This window comes from Amphiprion ocellaris, chromosome 14, assembly GCF_022539595.1.
Source record: "Amphiprion ocellaris isolate individual 3 ecotype Okinawa chromosome 14, ASM2253959v1, whole genome shotgun sequence".
Taxonomy (NCBI): domain Eukaryota; kingdom Metazoa; phylum Chordata; class Actinopteri; family Pomacentridae; genus Amphiprion; species Amphiprion ocellaris.
The window spans coordinates 28,410,947-28,431,504 of NC_072779.1; the positions used below are offsets into that span (position 1 = coordinate 28,410,947).

Consider the following 20,558-nt stretch of genomic DNA (forward strand, 5'->3'; position numbering starts at 1 on the left):
TACAAATTGTAAATCTCCGATGTGTATGTGACTCCAGAATGAGCTCAGTGATTTGTCTTCTGTTGTTTTACAGTGTATTTCAATTCAGTCATCTGTATCTCTAAGAAAATCTGTTTTTCTTCCATCAAAAAGACATAATATAATCCAATCACAGCAAACATTCTTGTACATGACACACAGAGACAGATATGTGCAGCAGACCATGTATGAGCTGAGGATTACTGAAGTTGGGAGAGTTAGGTAGTTTTATACATTGAGGGAGAATGTTTAATACTTGAGAAAATAATAATAATGTTATCATTAAATGTAACTGTGTGTCCGTGTGTCCGTGTGTGTGTGTGTGTGTGCGTGCGCGTGCGTGTGCGTGTGTGTGTGTGCGCGCGCGTGCGTGCGTGTGTGTGTGTGTGTGTGTGTGTGCGTAGCTGAAAAAGAAGCAGGTTTATGTTGAGAAGGTGGAGCGGATGCAGCAGGCTCTGGCTCAACTCCAGGCAGCCTGTGAGAAGAGAGAACAACTTGAACATAGACTTCGTACAAGACTGGAGAGAGAGCTGGAGTCACTACGCATGCAGCAGGTAACAAAAAAAAAAACATACTGAAGACAAAAATAAGTATCTATAGATAACTCACACAAATACAGGGGGGCTGTTGCTCAGGTGGTTGAGTGGGCTGTCCACTTGATGTAATGCTGAATGTTCGATCCCCGGGCCCCCTCATGTGCCAAAGTGTCCCTTTGCATGATCTTAAACCCTAAGTTATTTCCAACATCACTGCATGTCAGTGGTGGCAGAATGAGAAACATATTGTAAAATGCTTGTAGATTCTAACTCAGGTTTAAAAGGTAGGTGCTCTTGTTGTTTATTAATATGTACTAAATTAATTCCCGTACTTTATTGCATAGTCACTTTTTGTTTTTAACTGACATAGTGTTTTTCTTTGATTCTGATTTGATTTTGAGTGTGTTTGCTTTACTGTATGCGCCTTGGCAGTGTAGAACAATTAGGGTTCTCCCTAAATGTGCTCTCCAAGGTTTTAAAATATATATTTAATGAAATAACTTGAATTTGTTTTATGACGCTTATCCGGGTTGTTTTCTCCTAACTAGATCCCTGCTTGTGTTGTATCTACTCTCACATGTACAAAACCCAAAACCAGTGAAGTTGGCACGTTGTGTAAATCGTAAATAAAAACAGAATACAAGGATTTGCAAATCCTTTTCAATTTATATTCAACTGAATACTCTGCAAAGACAAGATATTTAATGTTCAAACTGAGAAACTTTTTTTTTTTTGCAAATAATCATTAACTTAGAATTTAATGGCAGCAACACATGGCAAAAAAGTTGGCACAGGGGCATTATTACCACTGTGTTACATCACCTTTCCTTTTAATAACACTCAGTAAACATTTGGGAACTGAGGAGACCAATTTTTGAAGCTTTTCAGGTGGAATTCTTTCCCATTCTTGCTTGATGTACAGCTTAAGTTGGTCAACAGTCCGGGGTCTCCGTTGTCGTATTTTACGCTTCATAATGCGCCACACGTTTTCAATGGGAGACAGGTCTGGACTACAGGCAGGCCAGTCTAGTACCTGTACTCTTTTACTACGAAGCCACGCTGTTGTAACACGTGCAGAATGTGGCTTGGCTTTGTCTTGCTGAAATAAGCAGGGGCGTCCATGAAAAAGACGTTGCTTGGATGGCAGCATATGTTGCTCCAAAACCTGCATGTACCTTTCAGCATCAATGGTGCCTTCACAGATGTGTAAGTTACCCATGCCTTGGGCACTAATACACCCCCATACCGTCACAGATGCTGGCTTTTGAACTTTGCGCCTATAACAGTTTGGGTGGTTCTTTTCCTCTCTGGTCCGGAGGACACGATGTCCACAGTTTCCAAAAACAATTTGAAATGTGGACTCGTCAGACCACAGAACACTTTTCCACTTTGCATCAGTCCATCTTAGATGAGCTTGGGCCCAGCAAACCCGGCGGCGTTTCTGGGTGTTGTTGATAAATGGCTTTTTGTTTGCATAGTAGAGTTTTAACTTGCACTTACAGATGTAGCGACGGACTGTAGTTACTGACAGTGTTTTTTTGAAGTGTTCCTGAGCCCATGTGGTGATATCCTTTTTACACTGATGTCGGTTTTTGATGCAGTACTGCCTGAGGGATTGAAGGTCACGGGCATTCAATGTTGGTTTTCGGCCTTGCCGCTTACGTGCAGTGATTTCTCCTGATTCTCTGAACCTTTTGGTGATATTACGGACCGTAGATGATGAAATCCCTAAATTCCTTGCAATAGCTCGTTGAGAAATGTTGTTCTTAAACTGTTCGACAATTTGCTCACGCATTTGTTTACAAAGTGGTGACCCTCACCCCATCCTTGTTTGTGAATGACTGAGCATTTCAGGGAAGCTGCTTTTATACCCAATCATGGCACCCACCTGTTCCCAATCAGCCTGTTAACCTGTGGGATGTTCCAAATAAGTGTTTGATGAACATTCCTCAACTTTCTCAGTCTTTGTTGCCACTTGTGCCAGCTTTTTTGAAACATGTTGCAGGCATCAAATTCCAAATGAGCTAATATTGGCAAAAAAAAGCAAAGTTTACCAGTTCGAACGTTAAGTATCTTGTCTTTGCAGTATATTCAACTGATTATAGGTTGAGGGGGATTTGCAAATCATTGTATTTTGTTTTTATTTACAATTTACACAACGTGCCAACTTCACTGGTTTTGGGTTTTGTACGTTGCTTCCATAAAAGTGTCAGCTAAGTTAAACTGTTGAATTGTAGACTAAACAAATAAATAATAATTGTTTGGAATATTCAGTAAAAAAGCAACATAAAAAACATTTTAAACACATGATTTTTTAAGTCTTTAATTTTTTGAGACGCTTCTTGAATTGTGTTTTATTATTAAATGTTGCTATAATATAAAATTGGTACATTTGGAAATTCTTACAGTGTAGATGGTAAGCCAGTAATACACACATGGACAAAATTGTTGGTACCCCTCAGTTAATGAAAGAAAAACCCACAATGGTCACAGAAATAATTTGAATCTGACAAAAGTAATAATAAATAAAAATTCTAGGAAAATTAACCACTGGAAATCAGACATTGCTTTTGAACCGTGGTTCAACTGAATTATTTTAAAAAATAAACTCATGAAACAGGCCTGGACAAAAATGATGGTACTCTCAACTTAATATTTTGTTGCACAACCTTTTCAGGCAATCACTGCAATCAAACGATTTCTGTAACTGTCAATGAGACTTCTGCACCTCTCAGCAGGTATTCTGGTCCACTCCTCATGACCAGACTGCTCCAGTTGTCTCAGGTTTGAAGGATTCCTTCTCCAGACGGCATGTTTCAGCTCCTTCCACAGATGTTCAATAGGATTTAGATCAGGGCTCATAGAGGCCACTTCAGAATAGTCCAATGTTTTCCTCTTAGCCATTCTTGGCTGTTTTTAGCTGTGTGTTTTGGCTCATTATCCTGTTGCAAGACCCATGACCTGCGACTGAGACCAAGCTTTCTAACACTGGGCAGCACATTTCTCTCTAGAATACCTTGATAGTCATGGCATTTCATTGAACCCTGCACAGATTCAAGACACCCTGTGCCAGATACAGCAAAGCAGCCCCAGAACATAACAGAACCTCCTCCATGTTCCACAGTAGGGACAGTGTTCTTTTCTTGATATGCTTCATTTTTGGGTCTGTGAACATAGAGCTGATGTGCCAAAAAGTTCCAGTTTTGTCTCGTCTGTCCATAGGATATTCTCCCAGAAGCTTTGTGGCTTGTCAACATGCAGTTTGACAAATTCCAGTCTGGCTTTTTTATGATTTGTTTTCAACAATGGTGTCCTCCTTGGTCGTCTCCCATGAAGTCCACTTCGGCTCAAACAACAATGGATGGTGCGATCTGACACTGATGTATCTTGACCTTGGAGTTCACCTTTAATGTCTTTAGAGGTTGTTCTGGGCTCTTTTGTTACCATTCGTATTATCCGTCTCTTCCATTTGTCATCAATTTTCCTCCTGTGGCCACATCCAGGGAGGTTGGCTACAGTCTCATGGATCTTAAATTTCTGAATAATATGTGCAACTATAGTCACAGGAACATCAAGCTGCTTGTAGATGGTCTTATAGCCTTTACCTTTAACATGCTTGTCTATAATTTTCTTTTTAATCTCCTGAGACAACTCTCTCCTTTGCTTCCTCTGGTCCATGTTTAGTGTGGTACACACCATGTCACCAAACAGCACAGTGACTGCTTGTAACCTTATAAATAGGCCGACTGACTGATTACAAGTTTGTAGACACCTGTGATGCTAATTAGAGGACACACCTTGATTGAATATGTCCCTATGGTCACATTATTTTCAGTCTTTTCTAGGGGTACCATCATTTTTGTCCATGCCTGTTTCATGAGTTTATTTTTTAAAATAATTCTGTTGAACTATGGTTCAAAAGCAATGTCTGATCTTCACTGGTTAATTTTCATAGAATTTTTAATTATTATTACTTTTGTCAGATTCACATTATTTCTGTGACCATTGTGGGTTTTTCTTTCGTTATCCGAGGGGTACCAACAATTTTGTCCATGTGTGTATATTAGCTTTAAATCCACAAATGATCAGATTCTCTTTTTGTATTCTGTCTCATTTTTTCTTTGTGTCTCCCCTCCTCCTGTGTTCTTCATCTCTTCCAGCGTCAGGGAGGCTCACAAAACAGTGGTGTGGTCCCATCAGAGTACAATGCAGCAGCCCTTATGGAGCATCTGAGAGAGAAGGAGGAGCGGATCCTGGCTCTCGAGGCTGATATGACCAAATGGGAGCAGAAATACTTGGAAGAAAGTGTGATGAGGCAGTTTGCTCTAGATGCTGCCGCATCTGTTGCCACTCAGAGGTATATTTCATATTCTGAGCCTTAGTTTAGGACTTTGGCATCTTAGCAGTAGCAAATTGTTCATAGTTTATGCGTCATTCACCTAAATTCACCAAATTTTGAAAGAAGTTTAAGCCTGACCATCTCATATTTGTCTTATTTTTTCTTTCTATATGTATGTTACTAAGTAACACATGGAAAATCTGGAGTCAGAGGTCACATAAGTTTTTGAGTTAAAATTAGTGCAACGTTGGAAGTGCCATAACTTGCCATAACCTGTTGGCTCCTTCACCATAGCCCTTAATCCTATCTGCTCCACGGGTGCCTAACAAGCTGGGATATGCAAAGCAGTGCATTTTGTTGTACTCTGTGTAGTGACAATAAAGTTGAACCTTATCTTAGTTCATGTTGGAAATAAGTGGAAGTCTATGCATACATTGCAAGTAGCCACATCACTCCCAGGTAGAGGAAGCAACTAAGTCTGAAGTGCTCTGTTTGAGCTACCTTTGAACCATGTTCTGGTTTTCAGGGATACCTCTGCAGCAGTGATAAACCACTCTCCCAGCAACAGCTACGATACTTCGGTTGAGGCTCGAATCCAGAAGGAAGAGGAAGAGATTCTCATGGCCAATCGCCGCTGTCTGGACATGGAGAGCAGGTAAAACACTCAACATATACATGCACCTCCCTGAGAATTGGACGTGGAAGTACAGAAGCAATGTATTCAATGCTGCCTTGTAAATGTTTTTTTTAGCTTGAGAAAATTATTTCATTAAGTTTCCCAGTGATTAGTTTTTGATTTCAGCCTTTGGGCTTTAGGTTCTTCAGTATGTCTTGAACAGTTTCTGCATTTTGTCCAAGTGCAAATGAAAACACGTAAAACTGAAGCTGGCACATGGTGCAAAAGAAAATTCTCAAGCTACCTGTTATAGTTGTCATCCATACTTCACTGTAGACTGATTGTATTACTAACAAATGGGTATAGTGGGTCTTCAGATGTGCTGCAGCACACAGGTGTTATTATTTGCCTACTGGGTTCAGTTAAATTAAATGAAAGTTGGTAGTTAACTCTGCATACCAAACAACAGTATGAAGACTGAAAACACCTAGTGTGTGATCTTGTGTGGTTCCTTGCAAACTGTGAAGAGCAAAGCAGATCAGGAACATAACTGTGTGCCAAAACCCACAGAGCCACAGAACTGTACTGTCTCTAGTTTTGTTAGAGACGTTATAAGACCTGTAAGGATGTTATGTCTGTGTTTTTTGATGGAAAAAGTTAACTTGCTCTTCTGTTGATAATTCTCCCCACCCATGTCCTTTTAGCACTAATGATGCAAGATGCTTGTCAGTTCCTATGATTTATGTTTTGTTTTTTGTTTTTTTACTCCTTATGGTCTGATTATCAAAAATAATAATACTGACATGAAGTGGAGCAGAACTTAAAGCCAGTGTTTTCCTCAGTAAAAGATCAAGTGCGAACACTCCTGTGATTCCCAATTCCACTTTCTTGCAGTACTGTCCTGCAGTAACTATGGCTCCATTCTAACCTCTCTAATCTAGAATAAAGAATCTTCATGCGCAGATCATTGAGAAGGATGCCATGATCAAGGTACTCCACCAGCGCTCTAGGAAGGAGCCCATTAAATCAGATGTACCATCTGCCATGAGGCCCTCTAAGTCCCTGATGTCCATCTCCAACACTGGCTCTGGTGGTTCAGGACTTCTCTCTCACAGCCTGGGACTCAGTAGCTCACCAATCACAGAAGAACGCAAGGACACTAGCTGGAAGGGCAGTCTGGGTAAGAATCAACTGCCTTTATAGCTAATGCAGAAGATCCAGTGACACTTTTAAGAGGAGCAGCTGAAATGGTTCTGTGGGTGAGAAATCATGTGTAGAAAATGTTCTGCTGTTCGTGTTTTTAAGGACAAGTTATTGTCATGTCTCTCCAGGGGTTCTACTGAGTCCTGAGTTTCGCACTGAGTCTCTCCGGACAGAGTCAATTTCATCCTCCCCCTCCCCAGTACTGCCATCAACACCAATGACTGCAGGCCATTCGAAGACAGGCAGCAGGGACAGCTGCACACAAACTGACAAAGGTCAAGGTCAGGACACCAGCAAGCCCAGCACTCCAGCCCTCCAGAGCATGACATTGCCAGCCCGTCTGTCCAGCCCCAGCCCTGTCTACATCCCTGACCGCATAGCAGGTCAGCTCACACTGTCTATCAGAGATATTATTCCAATCTTATACTTTCTGTTTTCATGAGTACCAAGGGTCTGCTATAAGGTCTGTGTCACGTGAATTTATCATCTGCCGAAATTCTTGTAGCGTTGTGATGTATTTCAAGAAATGGAGCGTCACGTTGCCTGTTCCTCATTTGCATAAAGTTGAAGTCTTTGCTGTACCCCGTTTTGTTAGTTTAGATATTTTTGGGAACTGTAGTGAAATGTTGCTGTAATATAAGCAAATGTTTTCAATGCTGGTGTGGTTATATATATAAAATTAGTAGCTTGGCAATATAGAGCCACAGCTTGGGAAATGGCTATGAAGTGACTTGGTAGGCACTATTTCTGGATCAGTCACTATTTCATATTTGTTCCATTGGCTGACAACAGAAACAAAAAAATATGTAGATGAAAATTTTCTATCATGATTTCAGCTGTATTAAAATGCAATATATGTGCACAAAGAGGACAGAAGAGAAGCAAACACATATAAACAGTGGTTGAAATTGAAGCAAATCAAGAACATGAAAACAAAGTAATCCATACCTAGTCCTTGTCTATTGGTATTAAATTAAAGCTTCCACCAGCTCTGAATGTCCCTCAGCATTACAATTTCCACAGAGCTAATGGTAGCATTAGCTACATTAGCCCTTACAATGTGCTAACACCGAGGGTCTTCTGATTGTTATGGGGAGATTGCCATCAAAAATAAAAGTAATCCATTGGGTCTTCAATTTCGCAAATGCTAGGAGTGTATGAAGACTCGTGATCACTCTTGCTGCCTACAGCAGAACATTTTGTGTGCTTTGCTGGTGGCTGAGACACTTTTGATTTAGCAAAAGCAGCTCTAGAAAGTAAACAAATCCAGTGGACTGTGAGGCAGCTGCTCTTTCAAAATGACTCACCTGAGATGCAGCCGGCAGTGAGGGGGCAGAGTTCTGCAAAGTTTGACCTATATGATGATTGGTTTGTGGTGGTATGTAGCACTTTGGTCAAATTCTCACTGGTTTGTGAAGCTGGGAGGTTGTCTAGTTGTGGGGGGTTTAAGGAATGGCAGGAGAAAACGCCTTCATACCTAAACAGTTTTTAGTTTAAACCTCCAAATTTACAACAACCGCAAATCACAATACCAATTGATTTTCACCATATGGGACCTTTAATCCTTAAATAAAAACATTTACACATTTGGAAATGAACAATTCAATAACTTTTGCTTGTTTCTTCAAAGCGTTTTAATATCTGTTTCTCATTTATCAGTTATGCACTCAAAATCACACACCAAGGGCAGCAGTGCAACTATGTGAGGTGCTCATCTGTCATCAGGAGCAACTTGGGGTTCTGTATTTTGCCCAAGAGTTTGGGCAGGGGCTGGGGATTGGACTGCCAGCCTTGCTATTAGTGGACAGCCTGCTTTAAGTGAGTCATAGCTTCCCACACAGCCGTGTTCTTAAAATGTAAACAAAGTTTATGTGAGTCCAAAAAAGTTGCGAACAGGTAGTCCTGTCTTCCGTGTTACCTTTTAAGCTGTTAAGTGTAGACTGACTCATTTACCCTGTCATTCAAATCTGGCGGTTTAGCTATTTTCCAGTGTGTCAAGATAATTCTGGAAGCTGTGATCAAACTATCTACAATAACAGCTAATGTATCTTTTGATATATCTGATATTTGAAATGTGTCCTCTAGTATACTTTCAACAGGAGTCATACGGATTGCGTACATATGCCAGACAGTGATTCAAGACAATTGCAACTGTAACACAGAATGATGCCATGAATGTACATTCCCATTTACAGTGTAGGAAGGTTCCTACCTCCTTTATAGACTTCCAACTTTTTACATTTCTGCTGGAGGGTGGCATTACGTGAACTTCCTTCTTGCCTTCTGTATTTTTCACAGTTCGTCTCAGTTTTCAGCCATTTTCTCTGTTCTCAGGCCTCTGTTAAAACAATCTCAAATTAGACTACTTGAAGAAAGGTTTCTTAGTTTAAAGAATTGTGAACCTGTGTGCCATCCCTATGGCATGTTCAGGTAATCCAAGATGTCATTCTCTGTAATCCGAGTGAATCTGGATATTACACAGTTTCCAATTTGTGGATAGTTCTAAAAGTTTTGTGTTGAGTTGGAGTTTGCATGTTCTCCCTGTGCCTGTATGGGTTCTCACCAGGTTCTCCGGCTTCGTCCCACAGTCCACAGATGTGCTGAGGTTAACTGTTTTTTCAAAATTGTCTGTAGATGCGAGTGGGCTTGATTGTTTGTCTCTCTGTGTAGTGCTGTGATGGAGTGGTTACCTGTCCAGGTGAGCACTGCTTTCACCCTAGGTCAGCTAGGGATAGGTTCCAGCCCCTGCGACCCTAGAGAGGATTAAGCAATGTTTAGATAATGGATGGGTGGATCTTTTTTTAAGGATTCAAGGTTCTTTATTGTTATGCCAGCACACATATTCACATGAGGTGGCACAAAATTAGTACTCGGGTCCTGGTTGGAAGTCAAAGAAATACAGAAAAATAACCGAAATTGAAAGCAATATAAACATTATACACAAATGTTTACCAGGGGTAAACAGCTAAGATAGGCAAGTATGCAAAAACTGTACTATGAGGTAGATGTCCATTTGGCAAAGTGGAAAATAGCTAGGTGGGTGATAGGTGGAAAAGCTACAGAGTACCACCAGAGTTCAACAGTCTAACAGTTTTTGGAAAGAAGCTGTTCCTCAGTCTGGTGGTACTGCTCCAGATGCTCCACAGCCTCCTTCCTAAAGGCAGTGGGGCAAAAAGTGAGTGTTCAGGGTGGGTGGAGTCCTTCATGATGCAGAAGGCCCTCTTCCAGTATTTTCTACAGTCAGTGTCTGTGGTGGTGGGCAGGCTGCTCCCCACAATCCTTTGTGCGGCCTTCACCACCCCCTGCAGGGCCTTCCTCTCTGCAGAGGGTGGCCTAAAATCCACGACCATTTCCTTGGTCTTTTTCATGTTGATACAGAGAAGGTTTTCTCTACACCAACCCTCCATATGCTCCATCTCCTCTCTGCATTCAGACTCGTTGTTGGTGATGCAGCCCACCAGCAGTGGTGGGATGCAAACTTCACTATATGACAGCTCAGGTGTTTGGCAGAGCAGTCATATGTCAGCAAGGTGAACAGGCGGGGACTCAGCACACAGCTCTGGGGGAAGCCAGTGCTAAGGGTAATGGGGGAGGATAAGATGTTGTGGATTCTGACGGTCTATGGCCTATTGGTGAGGAAGTCCAGGACCCAGTTCCCAAGAGAGGGGCCCAGTTGAAGTGCTGATAGCTTCTGCACCAGGGTCTATGGGATGATTGTATTGAAGGCAGAAGTAAAGTCCAAAAAGAGCAGGTGGACGTATGAGTTCTTGCTTTCCAAGTGGATGAGGGCTGTGTGAACCACTGATTAAATGGCATCATCAGTGGAGTGGTTCTTCCTGTAGGCGTACTGATGGGCATACACAGCGATGTCGAAGTCTTTTATGTGGGACATTGCCAGCCTCTCGAAGCACTTCATGACTATTGGAGTGAAGACTGCCATCCAATAGTAATTCAGGCCTGTCACTGTGGAACTCTGTGAAAAATAGTGGTGGCCTTGAGGCAGGTTGGAACAGCTGCCTGTGAGATTGAGGCAGGGCTGCAACAACGAATCGATTAAATCGATAAAAATCGATTATTAAAATCGTTGGCGACGAATTTCATTATCGATTCGTTGTGTCACGCGATTCATGCGTCACTCGCCATGTTGCAGAGCCGTCTACTTCACCTGCAGAGCTTTGTCAATGCTGGTTGACTGAAATAAAGTTTAAAAAAAACTCCAAACTGCAGAGCGAGTTGAACAGAGTGAGGTGGATGCAGAACGGAGGCGGTATTTTCAAAGGAGGAGTAAATTCAACAAATGAAACATGACTGGCACGGAGAAAACAGTTTGACTGAAGTCCTCATCAGTGTGGGAGCATTTAACGCTTCACAAAACAAAAAACATGTCGCGTGTCCACTACATGCGATTTTCCCGCAGGGCAACGCACGCATCTGAAAATCGCACGGACAGCGGACAGTCACTAGCGGGCCACGACATTGTCACATGACCGAGCTTTCAGCTCGACAGTCCGGCAGACGAGTCAGATAAACACAGTGGACTCAGCAGCGGACCACCATTCCTAAATCCTAGCCGCCACTCCTTCAAATTTCTTTTTTTTTTGTTGTCGCAAACACACCACCACCGCATGTCTCCACCTTCACAGCAAAGTTCTGCACTGTGTCAGGTACTCATGAGTACCAAGGTAAACTACAGACAACTATCTTGCTCAGTATCTACTCTTTGATACGTCGGGTTAATACAACGTTGATGTCACGAGAACGCGGCCTTGAAAGTGACGTCACGTCAAGCACCCAGGCACCAGGTTAGAGTCAGAGGAGTGTCGTCTTGGAAAATAGGGCAGCGACTTACCGGAGAAAAGTTATAAGCTTACGATAGCTCATAATAGATTTTACAAGTTACATAGACATTCACAAAATATTGATGGGCAGTAAATGTTATGTAACATATTGGTAGCTTCAGATAATTAGGCCCAGTGCCAACTCAGTGTCGCTAATGTGAGTAAACTATTGATAGCATTAAGCTAATATCTACACACCATGATGTAACTGCTGAATGCGTTTTCAGATGAGCTTGTTCAAATCTTTTCATTTATTTTTTTACATTCAGCCTTTAAAAAGCCATTTTCCACTGGACATTCAATAAATAGGTTGTACAAAGAAAATCTGCAGTCAAATGTCATTTGTTTACACGTCACGGCTCCCAAGAGAGCCTGCCGCCGCTGCTGCAAAAAATCTGAGAGGAAACACTGCTTGACTACAATGATTTTATTTGCTCTGTCAGTCCAAATCTTCTATTTCTGAATAAAGAGGCGGGAATTAAAAATGTGTTTTTTAAAAAATCCGATTAATCGAAAAAATAATCAGCCAAATAATCGATTATTAAAATAATCGTTAGTTTCAGCCCTAGAATGAGGTGTTGTAGATGTGCATTAGCACCTCAGACAGTTGGTGAGCACAATCCCTCAGTACCGGCCCTGGGATGTTTTCAGGGCCTGCAGCTTTGTGGGGATTGATTCTCTGTAGGATCCTCCTCACTTCTGCTGAGGTCACATCGAGGGGCGCTTCATCTGGTGATGGGAGTCTGGAGTTGTGGGGGTGCTGGGATCCTCAAAGCACGTGCAGAACTTGTTGAGAGTGTCAGGCAGAGAGGAGTCCCTTGGTGATTGTGCTTCCCTGGTGTTGGAGTCTGTGATGCACTTAATGCCCTTCCACATGCTCCAGGGGTCGTCAGAGAAATTACCCTGGATTTTGTGAGCATCCGTGGCTTTGGCCGTCTTAATGCCTGCAATCAGCTCTCTCCTAGCCGCTCTGAGTGCTGTGCATCACCCACCCTGACTGCAGCATCCCTGGCTCTCAGCAGAGCTCTGACCTCTGCGTTCGGCCATAGTTTCTGGTTCGGGTAGTGGTTACCGTCTTGGTGGTAGTGACATTATCAGCACACTTAGAGATGAATCCCAGGACAGAAGATGTATATTCTTCCAGATCCACCTCTTCCCCACATGTAGCTGCCTCTCTGAGGACCCGCCAGTCCATCCACTGGCAACAGTCTTGTTGCACATAGGTTTATGTTAACACAGTGCAGCGTGTCGTTTCCCCGTGTTGGTACGGTGACATGCTGGAAAAACCTGGGCAGATTGTCCATCAGTCTCACATGGTTGAAGTCTCTTGCAACCATGTAGAAGGCCTCCGGGGGCTTGTTCTGAAGCGAGCTGATGTTACCATGTAGCTCCTTTAGCGCCTTATGAAGATCTCCTATAGTGTGTATGCTGAAGTTATCAAGTGGGCACTTCACTGATCTTTCAGTATGTTAGGCCCACAACACCTCAGAGAGGCTTAACAGTGAACCATGCCAGCTCCCACTGCCCACCGGAGTCCCGCTGCAACAGGAAGTTGTGTTTTCTCTGTGTATCCCGATTTATGGTTGTTTTATTTAGCAAAACACCATTTCATGTGTAACATTTTGTGCTTTTTACCGAAGCAGTTTAACCCTTTTGGATTATGCATTGCTGGATCTCTGTCAAGGAGGTCAAAATCAGTACAGGGGATGGACGAGCAGAAATCAAACTGCAAGGAGAATGACTCTGAACATTCAGCCTGACAAATCTGTCTGTCCTGACTTCCAGTGTATATTTTCTCTTTTTCCCTACATTTTTTCAAGTTTAAAAAGATCCCCTTTATCACAATTCAAGTTCAGAGGTCTTTTTCACACACGCACGCACGCACATACATACATTCCCACTCACACACACATACAGATACATATATATATATATATATATATATATATATATATATATATATATATATATATATATATATATATATATATATTTTAGAGGATTTTTTAGCTGAGAAGTTAGGCAAAGTATATATGTTCATTTGGACAGAATTCATTCAAAATGAGAATTACACTCTCTTTTCTCCTACTAGCACAACACCCCCATTTGACAACGTAACCTATACAGTATTGTTACATTCAACGGACCTAGCCTCTGTGCAACTGAAATATGGCAAGCCTTTATTTGTTTTGTCTTCAGTGATAACACCTTACACCCGTGGCACAGCTGAGGTGTAATGGATGTTCAGTTTGCCTTGATAGTGGCCTTCAGATTTTCTTTATTGTTGAGTCTGGTTCGTTCCATTCTCCTCTAGACAACACCCCACAGATTTTCTATGGGGTTCAGATCTAGTGGGTTGGCTCGCCAATTTAGCACTGTAATTCCACAGTCTGTGAACCATTTCTGAGTGCTTTTGGCAGTGTGGAGAAATCTGCATCTCCAAAAAGCTCCTTAACAGATGGAAGCATGTAGGGCTTCAAAATCTACCAAATGCATTGATTTTGGACTTGATTATACATGGTGGACCATCACCAGCAGATGAAATGGCACCCAAATCATCATTGACTGTGGATATTTCACACTGGACTTCAAGAAACTTTGATCCTGTGCCTCTCCACTCTTCCTCCTGACACTGGAACCTTGATTTCTAAAAAAGTGCAAAATTTACTTTTATTTGAGAAGAAGACTTTGGACTACTCAGCAATTGTCCTTCTTCCTCTGCTTTCCCCCGGTAAGATGCTTCTGTCATTTTTGGGTGTTCAAGAGTGGCTTTATGATAGGAATTCAACACTTGAAGCCATTTCTCTGACACATCTCTGTATGGTGGCTTTGGATGCACTGCCTCCAACCTCAGTCCACTGCTTGTGAATCTCCCCCACATTCTTGAATCTGCTTTTCTTGACCATAGGGTTTCATGAGCTGTAAGCCGTTATCATCAAAGTTTAAACAAATAAACCCTGAAATATTTGAGCTGATTTGCAATGAGTTTAAAATATATATAATTTTCATTTTTTCACTTCTGATTAAAAGTATCGAACTTGTATAACAGACACATTGTAGTTTATGCAAATGTTGTTTAGTGTGTTGTTAACTTGACATGTTGCATTGTGGGATTAACAGAAAATAACACATACCTGCTGCAGATTTCATTTCATATATTTTTTCTGTTCTATATTCTATTGTGTCTATCCATCTGAATAACTTTTTACTAAGAATGTTTTGACTGAAGTCAGAGTTCAGGTGCACTTCCTAGACGTTTACCAGTCTAGACACCCAGCATGCTATAATTATTAGGACACACAGGAACACATCTGAATTGTGTCCACATGTTTCAAAAAGATTAATTTAACCGTTCATTATGAAAAATATCTTAGGTGACATGACCTGCAGAACACCTGATATCTCCAATATGCTGTATAAGAGAAACTGACTAACCCATAAAATTGGAAGTTTACAGAACAGATGGACTGAATCATCCAAGAAATGCTGACTCATCATTTTTTGAACTTCTAGCTTCTTCTCCATGTTTTTGTCATCTCTGTGTAGATGTACCGGTGTTCCACAGCAGCACCCTGGAGCGGAGGCTCCCTGTGCAGGCTCACCCATCACATCAGGCTCTTCCTCCAGCCCCACTCTCACAACAGGAAGTAGACACAGACATGGTGGAGATCCTCATCTGATCCCATTGCTCTGGAAGTAAACATTATCCAAGTGAGTGACAAGATGGTAGCTTCATCAGAAGAAACGTCACAAGACAAGTAAACCAACCATCCTGGCTCATCCTTCTAATGTGCAGCTCTGTTTATGTTGACAGATCTGCAGTGAGACAATTTTAAACCTGTGTTTACATGCAAATTAACTCAAACACTTTCAGTCTCACTGGAGGTTTTACACAAAACCTCCATCCCTTCGCTGAATCATTGTTTCGCTTTATACTAGATGATAAATGATGAAGAAAGGAATCAGAAAGCAAAAAGGACAACACCCCTACCTGTCTCATCTCAGTTATTCTAAAAGCGTGTGTGAATGAAGTGGTGACTGGAACTAAAAATGCCACAGTTCATAGCCTCATATTTATTTTTCTAATGCAACTTTATAAGATGCCTTTGGCACTGTCTTGTCCACAGTGATGGGGAAGGTTAACTTTGTGAATGGTTGTGAAGGAGCAAGAAAGGTTGGTCCGACCATTTTCATTAGTGTGTATGCCTTGAAAAATTCAACACAATTAACGGCGAAAACAATATGAAAAGGACAAACCGGAGAGCCATAGTCCTTGTCACAATGAGGATACACATCAACACACACATACACAGGTATATTTTTAGCTTTAACATTGAGGTGAAGGATTTCTTTTGTCACTCTTGGTGTTTCTTGGTGTGACTCTACTTTTTGACCTATTAAATGTACACACTGTTACATAGTGTACAGCTTACTGTGGCACCAGTAGTTCTGCACATTTGGAAACATTTGGAACAGTACCATGTAAACATTTTTTCTTTTACAACATGCAAGCAAAGGTCTTGAAAGAAGCAGCAGCTTGTTCCTGCTTTATCTTTAAACTCTCCTGTATAGTGTTGATGGAGGTTAGCTTAGGTGGACCAGATATACCGGCTACCTTTTGCTGCACTGCTTATGTTTCAAGAGTGTTTGTTTTTTGCTATATTACTTTAAGAAGTCTGACTCATTAGGTATTGTATGTATGTGTGAAGCTTATTTTTATTTTTTACTGTAGTTAGATGTGGCACTTGGGTAATTAGAAAATATGTAAACTAGTAATATGCTGAAAAAACATTAACTATGTAAATAAGGTATTCGCATTGTTTATGTACTGATTGTGTATCTGTGTGTTGTGTAGGGTGTGTTAGATTTTCAGAGTTACTGAATTAGTAAGTTTAGATGTAGCCCTTCAGACAGCAGACTTGTGAAGTTCCACGTTTGTTGCAAACTAAGTGGCATCTCATTTGCCCTGTTTGTTACTGGCACAACCATCACATGGGTACTGGTAATAAGAAAAAGCTTCCTGAGTAATACTGCTTGATTTATTGAGCTTTGCTATTTTTGTTATCTAATTTTGCAAATTTGGCACAAAATCTGCTCTACACCTTCTCCCTGTGCACATGTAGGAAACCCTGATCAGTGTAGCTGCTGTTATAGTTGCATCTGTTTTCAGTGACAACAAATGCTCATTTGCTGCCAGGGATGAAGTAAGAAATATACCTGGATGGTTTTAGCTATTTTGAAAACAAAAAAGTCCTTTTCGCTTGGGCAAACAGAGAATGGTTCTTTAACTTTAAAAAGATGATAGCCTAGCAACCTTTCCTTTTGAAACATAAGACATCTGAGGTGAAAATGCTGCGTGGGTCAGTACACATACACACCCATTGCAAGGTCTTTATTACATCCCAAGATGGAATGTGAATTCAACAGCAGCAAGGAGGGACTGAGAGTCTGATGTTGAGCTTTGTTGGCTGCCTGCATTACTGGCTATAGTCACTCTCATTCAGGATCTTCTTCATTATTGTATGTATTCATTCAACAGTTCATTTCATATGTTTGAAAAGCAAGTTTGAGGTGTATCTTTTAGCATGATGCACATCATATCATATCAAAGGTGACATAAGAATGTTCACTTACTGTAAATATTCAGATATTTTGGTACTCGTATTACCGTGCCTACAATCTATTTAACCAGTGAATAGATCAAAACAAACCATGAGAAATAGATCAAAACAAACCATGAGAAGAACTTGCAGACACCCTTTCATTGAGTTCGGGTTTCATTCATAGGTTGTTGATGTTCACACTAAATGAATGCAACGATGAACGAAGTTCCTTTATTGTCTCTCAAAGTATCATTTGCATTACCTTTTACTATGCACAGTAGTGCTGGCTTCCACTGGATTACAGGGGTAGCCTCTAAACCCAGCATCTTATGCTCTTGACCAAGGTTGACAAAAATTGATTTATGTTGTCTTTGTAGACAAAATCCTTAAAATAAACTTAAAATACTACCTCCAACTTAAAAAAAATCAGCACATATTCAGTCTTAAAATAGATGAAATAGTCTTCAAGTAGGGTAATGTCATTGCCCAAGAATTTTGTTGAAGTGATAATATCATGAGACAAATGTTTTCAGTTATTTCAATATGTTGGTATACAAGTGTAGTGTACAAAATTTTGCATAGTACCTGTTATGTGACTTGTGGCTAGTTCACCCAGTTCCAGGCTGTAGCAGCAGTACAAAAAAATCTTCCACTTTAAAATCAAGACTGAAGATGTCAATTGAAAACCAAAAATGTTGGACCAAAGAAGGTAAGAATGGTCAGCACACTGATGTAATTTCAAAGACAGTAGGAGGATTCTACTGAAGAAAAATTCTTCACAGAACTTAATTAGAAATGCACTGATGTTTTGTAACTGAATATATATTACATATACTTGAGACCAAAACAAATGCTGTTATTTTTCCCCACTGCAGAGATCTACAATCCTTGTGTGTGAAATCTTTTGAAAATGAAGTTGCTTTGTTTCCTGGTACAGAGCATGCAACAGTATATTTTGACTGGAACCTTTTTATATAGCAGCAGCACATTTCAGCCGTCCAGACATGTTATTCATAGAGATTTGTAGCCATTATGGAATTGAATGGAAAAAGCATAATGCTAATGTTCATGTATATTTGTGTTCATAATTTTGCCAGCTGTTTGTTAAGGTCCTTTATGCTGTTACTGTAAAATATCTGTGTGTTTTCGTGTGGGCTTAGTTGAAATCTTGATGAAAATGGACCCTGTGGAAACTATAACACCTCAGGTGGAACTATTGCAGGGTGATGATAGACTGGAACCTTCAGGAAGCTATCAAACAGCTTTATTTTCAGACTGATGGTAGTTAAGTTACTAAAAGTGTTTCAAAAGTTAAAACCATATGAACCATTTCCTTAAAGTAGAAAGAAGTACTTAGACTCCAAGCCTTGAGACAAACACATTCCACAAAATGTTGTGACCTTTGGAGCCTCTTTCACTTAGACCAGAGTATTTCAAAATACAAAAATTTTCTTTACGTGATTGGCTGCAGAAGTTAAAACACCAAATAGTGAAAGGATTTATCATTGGGTTGTGTATTATTTTATTAAAGCACAGCATTGTTCAAATTGAAATCTTGTCTTACAACTACTGTTGTAGAGCTCCAACAAACTTCACAGCGTGAGCTGATAAAATATCTAAGGGTTTAATCAGACCTACATGAAAAAGAAGAAATTGATTTGCTAAAATTCTTACAAATGAAGTAACTGCTTTATGACAAATAGTAATTTATCATTTTAAGGTGTATGCAGTGTCAATTCAGAGGTATGCCTACTTGTTAATCATTCCTTCATGGTGTGTCTCTTGTACGATGTTTTTGTAATTTAGTCCTGCCTGATGCAGAGTGTTTTGTTTTCGAACCACATTTTAGATGGCCCTGCCTCACCTGGACTATCTAATAGTCTCCCATATGCACACAAACCAGGGTGACTGCATTTTTTGAAAATAATGACCTTTGACAACATTTCTTAACTCCTACAACCTATGCAGTTACTACTTAAACTCAAAAGCCGTTTGACATGCCTTTGAACATATCATGATATAGACAAATGGTGTTTTTTGTACACATGCAGAAAATTTGAGTTTAAATCTTTATCGGGTGCTTGTCATAAAACATTTCTGAACTGCCATATCAGAAATTAAAAGCACTGGCTATTACAGATGCAGGGTTACATCAGCTGTTTGCCAATAATGGAACAAATGCCTGGTAAAGAAAAGCTCAGTTCAATCATTGTGAAGTACCAACCGCAAACAAATAATAAAAATGTCCATGTCTGTATTGTAGAGACTCCTATTTAGGGTAACACCTTTCTAGTCTGTTTGTATACATGCTGCTTAATGTTGTTATTGCTGTACAATCACACTTATGAAAGCATAAAAGCAATTTTTGATTAATCGTCTTTTTTTTTAACGCAACATTCCTTTGAAATGGTTTGTAATAGCTGAATGATGTGGGACAGTATCTACAGTGTCACAAGGAAGACGGCATGAATTTATAGGACTACTGACAACTGTTTAAACCCGATGTCAGACATGCTATAAAATGTACAAGGTGTGGTTGTTGAATGAGACTAGGTTTATGCCAGTTGTTTATGCACAAATTATTGGGAAAGCATCTACAGTCCTGAAAGGTTCAATCTGCTGAAATTAAATAAAAATTAATTACAGCATTAATCTCATTATTAAATGTTGTATGTTCTAAATTGCAGGCTTTGTAATTTGCTAATTGCATCATTTTGAATTGCAGTTTCGATTTGAAAATAATTAATTGTTTGGCCCCAGTAAGATGAAATTAAGTAATTTAGTTTTCTTTCTGTGTAACTGTTCAGACACACTCCCAAAAAAACTGTCTCCAAAAGTTTGCTTCATGAATAAGTTAGGTTGATAATAATTAAATTCTTGTGAAATTAATTTATGCTGAAGCTAAAGTTATTTTCTGGTGTTTTAATGTGCTCTGTTCTCGTTGGCTGCACATTCGTCACGATATTATACATAATTGTTGAGGAATTTTGGGGCAAGAGTAAACATGTCTCTCTGCGACAGGACATCAGGTCCCAAGAAAGGGCTAATTGTCTTGCACAAATACTCTTCTGAAACAAACAGGCAACATGAAGGTGTCTTACACGAGTTTGTTTTATTAACTCCTAACCCAAACTCTGCTTTTGTCTCACTGCACACTTAACTTATGTAAACGTATTACTTAACATGGCAGAACTCTGTTCCAGTCTGTACAAGTAGACACACTGAGTCAGTGACAGACAGATGATAATAAATGGTAAGCAAACACTCGCACCAGGGAGATGTCTGGCAACGCTGACTGTGTAGCAGGGGTGACGTTGGGTGCGAACACAGGAACAGATGCTGGGCTGTGAGACGGGACCTTCATGGTCATGCTCTGCTATGAAGACCCACAACGTTGGCAGACAC

General features: G+C 40.4%; 1 protein-coding gene across 6 annotated transcripts in view; it reads left to right on the forward strand.

Annotated features, from left to right (window-relative positions):
- The window catches only part of amot (angiomotin), a 67,365-nt gene extending 47,560 nt beyond the window's left edge, over positions 1-19,805 (forward strand). For all 6 annotated transcript variants that reach the window (XM_055017156.1, XM_055017157.1, XM_055017158.1 and 3 more), the window contains 6 exons: positions 423-572; positions 4,715-4,911; positions 5,420-5,548; positions 6,451-6,689; positions 6,841-7,095; positions 15,097-19,805. In XM_055017156.1, coding sequence (XP_054873131.1) covers positions 423-572; positions 4,715-4,911; positions 5,420-5,548; positions 6,451-6,689; positions 6,841-7,095; positions 15,097-15,230 — 1,104 coding nt within the window. In that variant the 3' untranslated portion in view covers positions 15,231-19,805. The remainder of the gene's footprint in view (positions 1-422; positions 573-4,714; positions 4,912-5,419; positions 5,549-6,450; positions 6,690-6,840; positions 7,096-15,096) is intronic.
- The last annotated feature ends 753 nt before the right edge of the window (positions 19,806-20,558 follow it).